The following is a 17,625-nucleotide window of genomic DNA, read 5'->3' as shown; positions in this document are numbered from 1 at the left end:
CCGGACCTTCTGTCTCAGGGTCCTTGCCTTCACCCGGACCTGACTCGGCTGTCTTTGACGGCGTGGCTGTTGAGACGGCCATGCTGAGGTCCCGGGGTTTTCCAGCTCTGTGGTGCGTACCATGTTACGAGCTCGGAAACCGTCTTCCGCGAGGATATACCATCGCGTGTGGCATACGTTCTTCCAGTGGTGTCGACCGAGAGGTTATGCACCGCGGGAGTTTCGTCTGTCTCGGATTCTCGCCTTCCTGCAAGCGGGACTAGATCATGGGCTTCGCCTTGCTTCTTTGAAGGTACAGGTTTCGGCCCTATCTGTCTGGTTTCACCGTAGGATTGCTACAATCCCGGATGTGCGCACCTTTATGCAGGGTGTTCTCCGCATTCAGCCGCCCTTTGTTCCACCTGTGGCGCCTTGGGATTTGGCTGTGGTCCTGAGGGCTCTCCAAGGACCGCCGTTTGAACCACTGGGCTCAGTGGATCTTAAATGACTAACAGCTAAGACTGTTTTCCTTCTGGCTATTGCTTCGGCCAGACGTGTTTCTGAGTTAGGGGCTCTTTCTTGTAGACCCCCTTTCTTGGTTTTTCATGGGAACAGGGCAGTGCTCCGCACTCGGCCCGAGTTTCTTCCCAAAGTTGTTTCCCAGTTTCATGTTAACGAGGAAATAGTTGTTCCGGCCTTTAACTCACCGGGTCTTTCCGTGGGTGAGGCCTCTTTGGATGTTGTGCGGGCCTTAAGGACTTATGTGGACCGCACTTCTTCGTTTAGGAAGTCGGACGCTTTGTTTGTCCTCTATGGCTTCTGTAAAAAGGGTTGGCCTGCTTCAAAGCAAACTTTGGCAGCCTGGATCCGTATGGCTATTTCTGAAGCTTATCTTCATGATGGCCTACCGGTTCCATCCTCTGTGAAGGCTCATTCCACTAGGTCTGTGGGTCCTTCGTGGGCAGCTCGACGTGGTGCCTCGGCAGTTCAGATCTGCAAGGCTGCTACGTGGTCCTCTGTCCATACCTTCGTGAGGTATTACAGGTTTGACACCTTCGCCTCTCAGGATGCTTCCTTCGGGCGGCGGATTCTCCTTTCTGCACAGGAGCGTCCCCACCCTTAAAGGATACTGCTTTGGGACATCCCCAAGGTATCCTGTGGATACCCTATGGACCCTGAAGTAGAAAATATGAGATATGGTAAGAACTTACCCTTGTTATCTCTATTTCTACGAAGTCCATAGGGTTCCACAGGACTCCCGCCCTGTCGCACCTGTGCTGCAGATGGGCTTTGCTCTGGTCACCGGTTTTCCGTCTCCCTCTGGTGAGAATTGATTCTTGTATGTGTCCAGATCTTTTTTCTCTCTTCCTTCTCCTCCTCCGGCCTATGGCTTGATAACTAACTGAGGTGCCTTGGCTCGGGGGCGGGGTATAGGAGGGGGACCCTAGTGCATCCTGGGAGGCTGAAAAGCTTAACTCTATGGTGCCCAGCGACTGACGTCACACCTATACCCAAGGTATCCTGTGGAACCCTATGGACTTCGTAGAAATAGAGATAACAAGGGTAAGTTCTTACCATATCTCATATTTTCTTTACACGCTGACATTGTGAATGAATCATGTAATAATAACCCTTTTGCGCTACGGAACTATTGCTTTAAGTATATGTATGCAAGGGAGAACGACACTAAATAGCGTTGTGCGTCTGGCGGTCTGTGGGGTACTTAGCGAGCAACACTAGGCTGGAAAGGTATCTCTGAGTGTATGGGACTAAGGCCCTGATTCAGAGCCGGACGCTCTGACCAGAGCGCTCGCTCTGAATCATTAAAATCATTAAAATGGAGCGTCCTCCTGGACGCTCGTATAGCTGTGGGTCACCACCCACAGCATATACGAGCGTCCAACAAGATGGTCGTGATGGTCTTGACCATCGCGACCATCGGACTTGCGAAGGAAACCCTGCGACGTCGTGTCCATGGGAACGCCTCCGTCTGGCAGGCACGCCCACCAAAGGGGGCGTGCTGTCAATCAACATCGACAGCACGCCCCCTTTGGTGCGAGACCCGGAGCGATGGGAAGCCCGTCGCTCGCCGGGTCTCGCGCATGCGCACGACTGAGCTTCCTCCGTCATGCGCAGTGGGGAACATCGACCCACTTGCGAGCGTACTGCCGCTCGCGAGTGGGTCTGAATGACCCCCTAAGTCGGTATTGGTTGTGTAGGGATCGTTAAAAAGCTGAACGTGCTAATAATTAGCTATTTTGCGTTGTGCACTGTTTAACATCGCGTGTATGTGTTAATGTGAATGCAGGGAAAACACCACTAATTTGTTTCTTTTTAGTGCTGTTCATATTTAAGTCTGTGGTGATTTTAATGAGTTGGAAAGTCACTTTTATGTATGTCAGACACCGTCGGTATGTGTTTAGGGAAGATTGTTAAAAAGCTGGCTGTGCTACTTATTAGCAATTTTGCGTTGTGTTTTGTGTACTATGTGATTTTGACAAAATGGAGCTGAGTGACCTATTTCAAAGATGGAGTCTTGTCGCCATTCGCAAGATGGCGTCGCTCCGATCTCATTTTTAAACTGATTCTGTCTCAGCCAATTATCCAGCTTCGACAGTCTCTCTAAAGCAGTGATTTTCAACTCGAGGCACACTGCACACAATTTTAAAATTGCCAATGCACACTATCCGGCTATGCGTTGTGCGTGACCAATGAACAAACAAAGGGAGGGTTAGGGGGTTAGAAATAGGTTAGTGAATACTTACCTTTGACGATCGGGATTTCCTCCTCTGCCGTGATGCCGCTGTCAAGATTCCAACCGGCGGTAAATCATACCGATTCCATGTATAGAGAGGGGTAAGCACTATTACTTACCTAAATAACTAGCACCACAAACTAATCCCGATCTACCTTTTGGCCAGGTCTGCTATAGAGTATTATAAAAACGTGGTCAAGTGTCTATGAAAGTCTCCCATGTTTCAAATAACTTCCTTGTGCGTCTCTCCAAAGCAGTGATATTCAACTGGAGGCACACTGCACAAGATTTTAAAATTGCCAAGGCACACTGTCCGGCTATGCGGTGTGCGTGACCAATGAACAAACATACACATTGGCTCCCACATAACAATATGCAAACATTGGCCTCCACGGGAATAAAACACACTACATTGGCCTCCACGGGAATAAAACACACTACATTGGCCTCCACGGGAATAAAACACACTACAGTACAAATATGCTGACTGACTACCGTGGCACACTTGACAACCTCTCGCGGCACACTAGTATGCCATGGCACAGTGGTTGAAAAACGCTGCTCTGAAGGAACAACAAATCCTTTTCGAACCTAAAGAGTATTTTTTTTTTTTTTTTTTTAAATAGACTAAGGTTTGGGGATAATTCAGTACACATCTGAAGGATACTCTTGCAGGCAGCTGTTTATATAGCCAACAACAACTTTTTTTTGTGTGTGTGTGTATATATATATATATATATGTGTGTGTGTATGTATATATATAAATATATTTTAGTATGTGTAAAGATATACAGTCAGGTGCATAAATATTGGGACATTGACAGAATTTTCATATTTTGGCCTCTATTCAACACCGCAATGGCTTTGAAATGAAACAAACAAGATGTGCTTTAACTGCAGACTTTCCGATTTAATTTGAGGGTAATTACATCCAAATCAGGTGAACGGTGTAGGAATTACAACGGTTTCTATATGTGCCTCCCACTTTTTAAGGGGCCAAAAGTAATGGGACGAACTAAACAATCCTAAATCTAACTTTCACTTTTTAATACTTTGTTGCAAATCCTTTGCAGGCAGTTACAGTCTGAAGTCTGGAACGCATAGACCACAACAGACGCTGGGTTTCATCCCTGGTGATGCTCTGCCAGGCCTCTACTGCAAATGTCTTCAGTTCCTGCTTGTTCTTGGGGCATTTTCCCTTCAGTTTTGTCTTCATCAAGTGAAATGCATGCTCAATCGGATTCAGGTCAGGGGATTGACTTGGCCATTGCATAACATTCCACTTTTTAACCTTAAACTCTTTGGTTGCTTTTGCAGTATGCTTCGGGTCATTGTCCATCTGCACTGTGAAGCGCCGTCCAATGAGTTCTGAAGCATTTGACTGAATATGAGCATATAAAATTGCCCGAAACACTTCAGAATTCATTCTGCTGCTTTTGTCAGCAGTCACATCATCAATGAATACAAGGGAAATAGTTCCATTGGCAGCCATACATGCCCACGCCATGACACTACCACCACCGTGCTTCACTGATGAGGTGGTATGTTTTGGATCATGAGCAGTTCCTTTCCTTCTCCATACTCTTCTCTTCCCATCACTCTGGTACAAGTTGATCTTTGTCTCATCTGTCCATAGGATGTTGTTCCAGAACTGTAATGGCTTTTTTAGATGTTGTTTGGCAAACTCTAATCTGGTCTTCCTGTTTTTGTGGCTCACCAATGGTTTACATCTTGTGGTGAACCCTCTATATTCACTCTTGTGAAGTCTTCTCTTGATTGTTGACTTTGACACATATACACCTACCTCCTGGAGAGTGTTCTTGATTTGGCCAACTGTTGTGAAGGGGTTTGTCTTCACCAGGGAAATAATTCTTCGGTTATCCACCACAGTTGTTTTCCGTGGTCTTCCGGGTCTTTTGGTGTTGCTGAGCTCTCCGGTGCGTTCTTTCTTATTAAGAATGTTCCAAACAGTTGATTTGGCCACAACTAATGTTTTTGCTATCTCTCTGATGGGTTTGTTTTGATTATTCAGCCTAATGATGGCTTGCTTCACTGATAGTGGATCTCATATTGAGAGTCGACAGCAACTGATTTCAAATGCAAATGTCACACCTAGAATCAACTCCAGACCTTTTACCTGCTTAATTGATAATGAAATAACGAGGGAATAGCCCACACCTGTCTATGAAATAGCTTTTGAGTTGATAGTCCCATTACTTTTGCCCCCTTAAAAAGCGGGAGGCACGTATAGAAACCATTGTAATTCCTACACCGTTCCCACAATGTCCCAATATTTATGCACCTGAGTGTGTGTGTGTATATATGTATATATATATATGTATATATATATATATATATATATATATATATACACTATATACTCACACACAAACATACTTCGGGCTACCTGCCTGATGTGTGTGTGTATATATATATATATATATATATATATATATATGTACAGCATGTAAACCTTATATATAACATATAGGGGAGCTAAATGGCTCCAACCAATCAGCTCCTAACTGTCACTTTACAGACTGTATTTGAAAAATGACAGGAGCTGATTGGTTGGTGCTATTTATCTCCAATTTTATTTCACTCCAAGTTTATTAAATCTCCCCCATACATAGATAGATAGATATATATTAGGGATGTGCAGGCTCGGATAGGTTCGAGTTTGCACGCCGAGTTTGGATTTTTCCCTCCAAAAAAACGGAACTCAGAAAGAGGCAAAACGTCATCTTGCATGGACAAACATCATCATTCCTGGACAAAGTCTGAACTCGGCGTGCAAACTTGAACCTATCCGAGCCTGCACATCCCTAAAATATATATATATATCATAGACCCATTACTGCTGCTTACTTCAGTCAGTGGCAGCAGGCCTGCAGCAGGATAACAGGGCGGAGCCAAATTTAGGGGTGCGGGGCTTAATCACGGGCCGCTGCTCAGTTAAATGATGAAAAAAAAAAGTTAATCTTGGGGATGGTGCTGGGGACAGAGTGGGAGGGCCCCGGGACTTACCGCCCCTGTAGACCTCCCTATAATCCGGCCCTAGTTAGAATGCCGTAAGCTACTGGTAAGTGCCCCTCAGCCCAGCCTATCTCTCCCCTAACCCCCATACTTACCATCGGGATGTCAGCGGTTGGGGATGCTGGCACCCGGAATCTGACTGGTGTAGGGATTCCAGCTCCGCATTCTGAGCGCCGGTATCCAGAGCACCGGGTACGGGATCATAACTACTTCCCCTGTGGATGGATACCGAATTTTGCTCCTTTTTAGATTGACAGGAAGATTTACAGCTTTAACTTGAATGTGACAAAATTTATTTTAGGGGATTTGCATATATACAAGGTCACATTTTTATTTTATTTATTTTTATAAATGTTCAACGTATATGATTGCTTGTGGGTAAGAATAAGACATGTTCCAGTTTATCAGATTTAGAAGTATATAAATATTTCTATTCTTTGTTATTTGGTCTCATTCTAACTGTGTACTTTACATTTGGTGCTTAACTCCACAGTCCCAGGCACCAGGTCATCATGGCACCTAAAGATTGGGCCACGGCGCTTAAGTCCGGGGTGAATTAGGGCTGTTCTTCTCTATGCACTGCTGTCACACTGCGCTTGGAGGGGAAGGTTAGGTGTACGCTGCAACAGAGCTCTAACTTCCGACAGCAGAGTCTAATGGATACCCCCCTAATACAGGAAAGAGTGGTTAACAGTCGCTGAGGTTGGGTGGGTTAATGAGGATGAGGAAGTTAATGATGAATTTTTGTGGAGTGGTTTAATATTTTAATGATGGAGGGTAGATGTGGACACACAGCCATTGTAATGAAGCTACAGTTACAGGGTGATTATGGGGAGAGGAGGAGGATGATTAGGGGTGGTGTGGGATGGAGCAGTGATTTGAGTGCACAATCATGATGCTGAGGAGGGAGGGGGTTCTCCAGCTTAAGGAGTGAGTAGGATCGTAGAAAATGGACTTTAAAAATTAGAGGAGGAAGATTAAATAACTGAAACAATTGAGGTGAGACAGAAGGGATATGATGTACAGTGTATGTATGGGGGGTGCAAGTGCATGAACTGTGTGCCAATTTTGTTGGTTTTGGAGCTTTTTTTTTTTTGTTTCTGCATCCAGCAATTTTAAAGCACAAAGTGCAGTTTTGGGCAAAGCGGTTAATGTAATCAAATTAACGAGTGTATCATCTTGGGTTTCATAACACATAAAATTTGATTTGCTATGTTGGAAAAGGTGGGTTGGACCTCCATTTTATTATGTTGTGCCTACAAATCCTATGTCACTCTATTGTCTAATCCTAATGTTTACTATAAATATTTTGTATAAATGTGTACTATAAATATTTTGTATAAATGTGTACTATAAATATTTTGTATAAATGTGTACTATAAATATTTTGTATATATGTGTACTATAAATATTTTGTATAAATGTGTACTATAAATATTTTGTATAAATGTGTATTGCTTGAGAATAACTGAAATATGTTTTGCGAATAAGCTTTTAACCTATTTCATGGCTTTTCCTGCCGAATAAAGCAAGTGTATCCCCAGTCTCTGTTAATTTGAGAATATATAATGTTAGTGTTATCTTATGAGCAAGTGCTTCATCCATTGTATCTTCTCCTGAACAGGTGTCTTGTCCATGTCTTAAACTCCAGCACAGTCAAATACTCCAAAATTCGGCCATTTCATATCCGCTTCCAGATGGACGTATGCCGCCATGAGCTCCGCTATGGGTGCCTTCAGGAGGACACCTGCAACTTTGCACACAGCCATGTGGAGCTCTGTGTCTGGATGCTGCAGAGACAATCTGGTACTACCTACATTATGATGTTTATGCACAGAGTAGTTCTTTGTATCTTTACACCAAGCAAGGCCTTACTTTATACTTCCCAATAAAGTTCTAATCGAACAGTCCCAGTCTGTCATTTATCTCTAGTGTATATAGTTAGTGTTGAAAGATGGAGAGAGATATCTGGGTTGAACACCTGTGTGGTTAGGGATGAGTTGAGGATGGGATTGGACCATATGCAGCACCTGGAGAAAGCAATGTGTTTGACAAGGCTGGGATCTGGGAGTGTTATGTCAGTAATTATGGTCAGACAGAGGAGTAAGACAGTCTAGGACCAGATTTCCAGCAACGCTACAGACAATTTAGCAGTTTGACCTAAGCCTGTTTGCAATTTCACCACATTGTAGTGTTGGCCACTGACCATCGATGGTTAACCCCTGATGGTTTTGCCATTGATGGCTGAGATCCAGTGGTTCTCTGCCATTGATGGCACAGAGTCCTGCAATGTTTGTTTTTTTTTTTCCCCTTGTATGGGGACCCACAAAGCCCCACTCCCACCTCTGATTGGCCCGCTGCCCAGTGAGTAATAGAGTAGGGATGACCATCAGTGGGCAAGCCATCGATGGTATGAAGTCACGGGAGCCTCCCGTGTCCTGCACTGCTTAGACAGTCTATGGGGCATAGTTTGGTCTATTTTCACATATGGGATGCACCTGAAATATTATTAAGTTGGTGCAAAGCACGGAGGAGGAAGACAGCAGAGGGGAGTGTGCGCTGAGATACCTGGTCTTCTGCTGATTCAGAGCGCTTGGCTGACAGCCGGACAAAGTGTTAGTGACAGCGCGGCTCTTTCTACATTCAGGGTAGGCAAAACTTGTATTGGCCAGTGGCGAAGTTGACCTGGCGCCAGCGGGAAAAGAGGGGACGGAGCTTCCTCTGCGCGTCTTGGCTTTGTCTCAGGACGAAGAGGCAGCGCATGCATTGGCTTTCTCCAGCAGAGGGAGGGCCAGGACAGCCCTTTAATATATCTTCTGCGTCATTTTACACTTGTACCGGCGCTTATTGCAGTGAGACTGCGGTGAAGCTACTCAGCTTCCAAGTGCAGTTTGTGACAGCAGCCTGCTGTGCAACTACTCAGCATCCAGATCAAAGGCACTCCAACACTCCATGTTTTTGAGGTCGTGAGTACACTGGGGTATTTTCTTGGCTGCTGAGTGAGTGGGAATCTTCATTAGGGAGGGAGTTGGTGACTCCTCTCCCTCTGTACCCAGTGGTTCCTCTGTTTATGTGTGAGGTACATCTGTTTCTGTCTGTTTGTGTGTGTGTGTGTGTTTCAGTGCACAGCATCATGACAGGTAGAGGGGCAGCTGCTAAGGCATCACAGAAGGTGTTTGCCTGCTCTAAGTGTAATTCCAAGCTATCTCAGGCAAGCTCTGAGGCCCTTTGTGATCCCTGTAATTCGGGGGGGGCTGTCATTGCGGGACCCTCTTCAAATGCAGCTCCTACGACACCTTGGATATCGACCTTAGCGGTGGTTATGGCCGATGTATCCTCGGAACTGGCTGCTGTACGCAGAGACAGGGAATTTGCTGGGAACCAGGACCCTGTTCCAGGTTCTACAGAGAGCCAGGTTGGGCGAGAGATCTAGCTCGTTCTGTGGAAGGCTTGGCTCAATGCATGGTTCTTTTGCCTTCTCTTCTTCTAGGGTCAGTGCGTCTGCTCGACCTTCAAAAAAGAGGACTCTTCCAGCGGTACTTCGGTCGGACGACTCCGATGTAGAGCCTCCTTCACAGGAAGAGGAGGAAGGTGAATTGTCAGACATTGATCACCAACAAGCTTCTGATTCGGGCATCCAGGGAGTGGAGCCCCTTATCTTGGCGGTCCAACATGTATTGAAGATTCTGGACGAAAAGTCCACGGTATCTGCTGATGAATCCTTATTTGGAACAAAACAAAGGTCTACTATATTCTTTCCGTATTCACAGGAATGAAATGCACAATTGTTTACAGCTTGGCAGTACGCTGACAAGAAATTTCAGATGCCTAAAGTGTTTTTTGTCCATTTAACCGTTTTTTAAAATCTGTCACATAAAAATGTGAGCCTCCACATAGTGTGGATTCGTCGTTTTCACGGCTCTCCAAAAAGACCACGTTGCCTGTCCCGGCAGCTACTGCTCTTAAGGACCGTTCCGACCGTAAACTAGAAACCTCCTTAAAATCAGGCTACTGGTGGTAAGTCTACCTTTTTGCCCTCCACTACTCCCACTCCGCGTCGCACTCAGACTGTTCTTTCCTTTCAAGCTCCTTATTCCTTTCGGGGACGTTCACGCGGTGCCTTCTCGGCAACCCCTTGGAGTTAGAGGCAGAGGTCAACAGTCTTGTTCTTTTCCCATCGGCCGGATCCAAAGCCTGCTGACAAGCCTCAAGCATGACGGGCTCCTGGCCCACCTTGGAGACTCCAATGTGGGGGTTTGCCTTTTGTGATTCAGGAAAGTTTAGTTTCAGACCAGTTCATCAGTTTGGATTTGCAATCTGGTGTCTCTGGAGTACAAAATAGAATTTACAGAACCACCTCCACATCGGTTTTTCACCACAGGTCTACCAACAGAAGCAGAAGGTGCTATTGCAGGCAATCCAGAGGCTGGTGAATTCATAAGTTCTGATACCCATTCCAGCCCTTCAGCGTTGTCTGGGTTTCTACTCCAATTTATTTGTGGTTCTGAAACCAGACAGCTCTGTCAGGCCTATTTTGAATCTGAAATCGTTATATCTTCTTTCTGATTGGTAAAAAGCCAGATAGTCTCTTCACTCTGTGACTGTGGTTCTGGAACAGTGGGTGTTTCTAGCATCCATGGATATCAAGGATGCTTATCTCCATGTCCCAATTTGGAAGTCACATCAGGCCTTTCTTCGATTTGCAATCAGGGAGGAACATTTTCTGTTTCAAGCCCTGCCCTTCAGTCTGACTTCGGCACCTCGGATCTTTACCAAGGTACTATCTGTTGTGATCGCTCATTTCAGATCGTTGAGGGTCACTATTGTTCCGTACCTTGACGACCTCCTCATCAAAGCTTCATCTGTTCAGATTGTCAACAACCATGTAGCCTTGACAGACCAGGTTCTTACTCAACATGGCTGGATAACCAACTTTAAAAAGTTCAGTCTGGTTCGTTCTCAACGCCTCCAATTTCTGGGAATGAATTTGGATTTTACTGGTAAGTACCAAAATCCTATTTTTTCATTGTGACTAAGCATATCCAGATATGGATTGCTTAGACCAGTGTTTCCCAAACTCAGTACTTAGTCCCCTTACAGTCCAAATTTTAGGCATATCCATGAATGAGCACAGATGGTTAAATCCAAATGACTGAGGTACTAATTAAGTTACCTATGCTCAAGCATTGATATCCTTTAAAACCAGGACTTTTAGGGGTCTTTGAGGATGGAGTTTGGGAAACCCTGGCTTAGACTGAGTGTGGGACACGCAATAGTTTGCAAAGTTAGTCAACACAAGTCTGCTGACCAAATATTTGTAGCCAGCATAAGGGAAATACTATGATGACCCATAGGGAGTATAACATAACGGGCATTTATGAAAATTGTTCTGCAGGTGAGTGTGTAACTGTTTCTCCTTCATCCACTAGGGGACACTGGAGTTCAAGACAGTGGGGTATAGACGGTGGTAGAGCAGAGCTTGGCACTTTAAATAATTTAAAAGTGTGACTGGCTCCTCCCCCTCTATGCCCCATCAGCCCCAGTTTTTAGAATGTGCCCGAGAGAGCCGGTCACATAGGGCTCAGCTCCAGCCCACACTTAGTATTTTTTCTTTTATTTCAACTTTATTTTAATTTCTAGCTTTCACAAAGCATTGAGGACAGGCTGACAGAGTGCTGCGTCTGTCAGCCTGCTACATGGAGGCATCAGGAGACCCGCCACCACTAAATAAGAGTGTGTGTCGGAGTCCAAGGCACCCTGGCAGTAGCTCAGGGAGGACACGCCACAGCTTAATATAGAGGCTGTGTCCGTGCTTCCGAATGCCTAGCCGCAGCCCTGATGCCAGCAGCTGGAATATGTGTATATATATGTATATATATATATTATGTGTATGTAATATATATATGTATATATTGCTTCTTATCTTTACCATTAAAGCAGGGGTAGGATATGTTCTTCTCAGTTTTATGTCTGATACCTAGCATATTTAAAGAGGATGCTGCGATGAGAGGCTGGACTCTCCTGATCCGGTAGTTTGTTCTATAACTCCGCTTACACCATCTCTCCCTAGGGATTGGGTGGTGTGTGTGTATATGTATATAATTATGGATATGTGTAGGTATGCCTATACTTCCACAATCATTAAGGTACATATTATTCCACGTCTGGAACGCTGCCAGGGTTTACCAGAAGCTGTCTGTTATATACATACATATTATATGGTGGCTCTATAGACTAGAGTCATGTTCTGCAGCTTACATAGGATAGTCAGAGGCTCCTACGGCATTGCTTCTAGTATGGACTCTATACATGTCCTGGGGCCTTCCTGTATGTCCACACATGTATATAAGGATATGTACTTACACCCGCCTCGGGTTATAGTCCTGTTTCCATCAGTCTATATCTACGGCGTCCACTTCGGGGGACCTATTAATTACAACTACACTCTAGGGCGCACTTAGTAACCAACTTGTAAGACACTAGGAATGCAGTGTGTGTATATATAGATATAGCATGCTGATCTCCTATTGTGGGATATATCAAGTAACTTACTATGTCGGTACTAACTCTTCCTTTCAAAGAGTTTGTCTTTTCATGCAGCTATGTTTATGTGTGTGTGTATGTGTATATATACTGATATATTCCCGTTCCTTGTATGAATTTTCCTAATAATTGGAGAAATCTGTTTTTGGCCCTGACTGGCATTATCACTACATATATATATATATCTCTTCTTACTTGGGATAATTAACGCATTCTATGTCTATGTACAGGTACCTTTCCCAGCATCGATTCTGGTACTTTATATTATTGTCTTGTCGCATATCTCAATAAAATGGGTATCTGATGGTCCCTTGGGTACATTTCCTATCAGTACATAGAGAATCCTGGATCTATTCCATCCTCATGGCTTATTTAGTTAATTTACATGAGGCCTAGGGCCACCCGCCGATATAGGCAGGGTCTGGCCTGGGTTGTATCAGATTGTGGGCGTAATACACACTTCACCATTATAAGTGTTAATGTAAGGATACACTAGCAGACCGTTTTTGGGGTATGTGTAATCTCTATATGGATACATATCCCTAATGGAACAGGCTCAGGTATAGCATCCTGTTGTACGGCCTTCTTGTCTCCACTAACAATTTGCTAGTTTCTACAGTATTTTCTTCTGCAGCATCTCCAGACTGAAGTCTGTGCTGTAGAGCATTGATCTTTGCCCACTGAGGCTACTCTCTGTACCTGTCGTGGTGGGTTGCTGTGAGATGAATAAGGTCAGTGACATTCTACATAGCGTCCAGAGCGCTTCTGGTCGCTCACAGGTAAGCGGGCTTACCCCACTAATGCCTCAGAAGATGCTTCCTTTTCATGCATCCTGACATAGCTGTTATTCTCTCTTACGCACCCTAGCTGCTGTCCTAGCAGCCTTCAGTTCTTTTAAATCAGTTGGCTGTACACTTTAGAGCTTTCCTGGTGTGTAGGTGCATAGTTGTAACATTGAGATTTGTGACCCTATTCTACTGGAATCTGTTGGGTTTATGGACTGAAGCGCATCTATGGGCTAATGCACATCTTTACTATAAAGTGTGACAGTCTCTATGTTCCATACAGAGGGCCTGGTTAGTTTCCTGTTCAGTATCTGTTGATAAATTCAGCACACTGACAGGTACCTGAATGGTACCTTCATAGTTGTCCTAGTGCTTTAGCCTTGCGGATGGGATACTTCCCTATATTGGTAACTCTCCCTGGGTGGAGGTGGCATCCGTGCTCTTTTTCTGCTAAGGGTATCCTGGGTGTTTTCATACTATGTTCAGGCCAGTAGTTGGTACTGATTACACTCTACCATCATGTAGGAAGTTGTCTGCTGTTTGACAGGAGGGGTGGTACTGCCGTCTGACCCACTGGAAGGAATTGTAGTCTCAATCCTCTCGTATCCGTCTCATGCCCAGTGGGATCGCCACTCGTTGACAACATCTATGGTCTAAACCTTCCACTGGTTACCAACCCTTTAGTAGTTATAGTTGGACCTCGAGAATGGTTCAGGGCGACTGTTAGGTCGTGACTCTTGCCTCCTTGTTTGCTTGGTTAAGAGTCTGTGGACGGGTTCAGCTCCGTCTCTGTATATTGGTATCATTATACTTTTATCTATATGATTGATGTCCCGCAGTGCTGGGATTCTGCTGTCTGAGACTGTTGCAGCTTCCTGTAGTTGTCGCTGGTACGGTTTTCTCGAGTTTTGTTCTCATGTTACTGCCATTCTATGGATTCTAGTTGGGGTTTTCTGCTCCCAGCGGTCTTGCTTGGTCTGTTTTTGGCTGAGCTTACGGTGTTCTGATGCTTCTCATCTGCGGCTACTCTCTAGCCGTATTCCATTGAATTTACGCTGTAAATTGTGGAATGTCTGTGACTGTTCAGCAAGGAGCTCTGATTGTCTCCTGGCTCTACGACATGCCTCCAGTCTTGGGCTGTCCCTGTTTCGGTTGGCCGAAAGGTCGGCAGGTTCTCCGCGCTTCCCACCCGGGAGGTTGGCTTTGGGACGTCCCCACTGTCTTGAACTCCAGTGTCCCCTAGTGGATGAAGGAGAAAACAGGATTTTGGTACTTACCGATAAATCCCTTTCTCCGATTCCACAGGGGACACTGGACGCCCGCCCAGCGCTGCGTTCCTGCCGTTTTGTTGGGTCCTTATCTAGTTGTGTGACTGCATGTGTTCCCTGCAGTGGGTTCCTCTGTTCTCCTTCAGTCGGTATTGTTCCGTTCTGTGGTCTTCTCCTTCTCCTCATTTTCCTTTTGTCTACCGTCTCCTCTCGGGCTCAGTTCTTAAAACTGGGGCTGATGGGGCATAGAGGGGGAGGAGCCAGTCACACTTCAGAATTATTCAAAGTGCCAGGCTCTGCTCTACCACCGTCTATACCCCACTGTCTTGAACTCCAGTGTCCCCTGTGGAATCGGAGAAAGGGATTTATCGGTAAGTACCAAAATCCTGTTTTTTGCCATTTTCTAGGGCAGTTTGCAAAAATGAAAACAAACTTCTAACTGGTTGCTGTGGGTTACAGCACCGTGTTTAGTTACCTGTGGCACAGATTTCATTACCAGCCAATTGTATTAGGTTTTTTGTTCTTTTTATAAAATATATTAAACAAGCTATGATCTACTTCTGGCAAAGCTATCAATTTGGTGCATCACTGTAGTTATCGTTGGTTTTAATGTGATGTATTGCTGATTGCCTTTAGTGTCTGAGGGCTTGTTCGTATATGCTAACATTAAAAAAATTATTTGCAGATGGATTCCCTTCAAAACTTACTCTGAGCTGTAACATTGTTTTGTGTTTACAACACAGAACAGTAGAGCGTAGCGTACTTAATTATTCTTTTTTGTGGGTGAGGTTTATGTGACAAATATATTCACTGCAGGGAAGGGGTACTAGTATGGCAAACCTTCGTAATATCTCTGAAATCTACATTATAGTAATTAGTAATTCACCGCGTAAGGAAAAGGGAGGTAGCGAGGCTATTCAATTATAACCTCTTTTCCTCGTGTGGTAAAATTGCAGCTGATGCTGTTAACTCATAGGTTCCGAGATAACAGAACAGAAATCTATGGTAAGTGCAGCCTGTGGGCTGTAACTGAGTAGCCCCGGCCGACCAACTAGACGGCGGTTATTTACCATGGCTAATTGAACCTGGCTCTAAAGTTTTTAATAATATATTTTCCTATATTGATACCGCACTGGCTAAAATAATACAATATTCTACTTTTTCTAGTGCTGACATTGTTACTTTGTTCTTTCTAGGAGTCTCCCAGGAGGAAATTGTGCTGGAATCTGAGCGTATGTGGAAAGTGGCTGAACCCAAAGCCAAGGTATGATTTCCAAGGGATAGAAATCTTATATTACAGAATTTGCAATTCAGAGGCTGGCAGGTGGTCAGTCACAAGCCATTGTGTGTAGTTATATTTATAACAATAATAATTGAATTCATATAGCGATACTACCAAACAATGATAGAGTGAGATAACTTGCGCCCTCTAACTGCAGCTAAGCACCAGTTCAAAAAAGGACACCAAATCTCATAAATATATAGATACAAAGTAGAGTGGTTCACAAGCGCTGTTAGAATCAAATTTAGGTATAGAACTCTTGATTTCCTCTGTGATGGATTTCCTATATATTTCGACAAATCAAAGGAAAATAGTGATTCATCAGCATACACAGTTCCTTTTTTTTCAATTATATGTCTGTGTTTCCAGACTCACCGCAAATAAATAAAATGTGTACATCAAAAGGTATCTTTGTTCTTCTCTATATATACCAAATATAGTCTAGTACTCCCAATGGAGAAGAACTCACCAAATATTTTCGCCGCTAGATGCACATAAAGGTTTCTTTCTCATCTGGGTGAACTTATCAGTGATAGTCTTAACTCATTCCAAATGGAACCAAAACTGAGCCGCACTCAAATGGGAATCCACTCCTTGACACTCCAAAGAAGATTTTTTAATATAAAAAAAATATAAAAAATAATACAATAGTATCCCCCACACAAAATATGGTTTGTTCTCCTCTACTCCACTAAGGCTGAGAACACATTCCTCTCACCACTCATATCCCGGGCATAGGAATGGGATATGGAACCGTTCTATAATGGAGCGTACACACGGTCAGATTTGTCAGACTTGTCAGATTTATCAGATGAACGATTGAACGATTTGAAAGATTTTACCAAAGTTTTGAACGATTGAACGATTTTTGACTACATTAAAATGAATGGAATCGTTCAAGTCTGACTGCAAACACATCAGATGTCAGATATCGTTATCTGACAAACGGGAACGCGCATCGTTGATCGTCCATCGTTCAGGCATGTCAGATATGAACGATTTTCCTTCAGATATGAACGACTGAACGATTTTTAAATCGTTATCGTTCATATCTGAAGTAAAAATCTGATCGTGTGTATGCACCATTAGATGAAAATTCAGCCTAAATAGGAGATGAGCTGATTCAAAACCTGTAGGATCCTCCAGCTCACCAACGTGTTTCGGAATCGTTTTCCTTCCTCAGGGTATCCCATTCCTATGCGAACACAATGTAGGCGAAATATTTGGTGAGTTCTTCTCCATTGGGAGTACTAGACTATATTTGGTATATATAGAGAAGAACAAAGATACCTTTTGATGTACACATTTTATTTATTTGCGGTGAGTCTGGAAACACAGACATATAATTGAAAAAAAAGGAACTGTGTATGCTGATGAATCACTATTTTCCTTTGATTTGTCGAAATATATAGGAAATCCATCACAGAGGAAATCAAGAGTCCTATACCTAAATTTGATTCTAACAGCGCTTGTGAACCACTCTACTTTGTATCTATTAATTTCATATAGCGCTCTTCTTCAAAAGGATTCAAGAAGCTTTACATCATGAACATATTACAGAGGTTTTATAGTTTATATGTCCAGATTATCAGAGGACAGTTCCTTCTTTATTTTCCTTTCAAGATTTCAGATTATTGTGAGATACTTGAGGCGTACTGCCAGATATTAGATTAGAGCGTTTTACAGCTGCTTAAACCAAAGATTACTCCTATTACATGTCTCCAAACTCGTAATTTAGAGATTTGTCCTTGATGCACCTGGTTTTAGATTCTGACAGTTTTTGGATGCAGTTCTCAGTAATTCAGTTTTATTTTTATTGAATGCAGCAAAGGTATCACAAAGTTGCATGAAGTTACAGTAACACAATAATAGTAAACAGGGCACTGTCCAGTAAATGAGGAACCGTCATAGGCAACTGCTAATAAACAATATACATACGAGATGATTCCAATGGTGCAGTCTTCGATATGAGGAAGA

General features: G+C 43.8%; 1 protein-coding gene across 5 annotated transcripts in view; it reads left to right on the top strand.

Annotated features, from left to right (window-relative positions):
• The window catches only part of ZC3H7B (zinc finger CCCH-type containing 7B), a 158,927-nt gene that overhangs the window by 115,252 nt on the left and 26,050 nt on the right, over positions 1–17,625 (top strand). For all 5 annotated transcript variants that reach the window (XM_088472740.1, XM_088472743.1, XM_088472741.1 and 2 more), the window contains 2 exons: positions 7,395–7,576; positions 15,563–15,630. In XM_088472740.1, coding sequence (XP_088328866.1) covers positions 7,395–7,576; positions 15,563–15,630 — 250 coding nt within the window. The remainder of the gene's footprint in view (positions 1–7,394; positions 7,577–15,562; positions 15,631–17,625) is intronic.

The sequence above is a fragment of the Taudactylus pleione genome, unplaced genomic scaffold (assembly GCF_031769625.1).
Source record: "Taudactylus pleione unplaced genomic scaffold, aTauple2 ptg000128l, whole genome shotgun sequence".
Classification (NCBI taxonomy): domain Eukaryota; kingdom Metazoa; phylum Chordata; class Amphibia; order Anura; family Myobatrachidae; genus Taudactylus; species Taudactylus pleione.
This window is presented reverse-complemented; position numbering and strand designations above follow the sequence as displayed.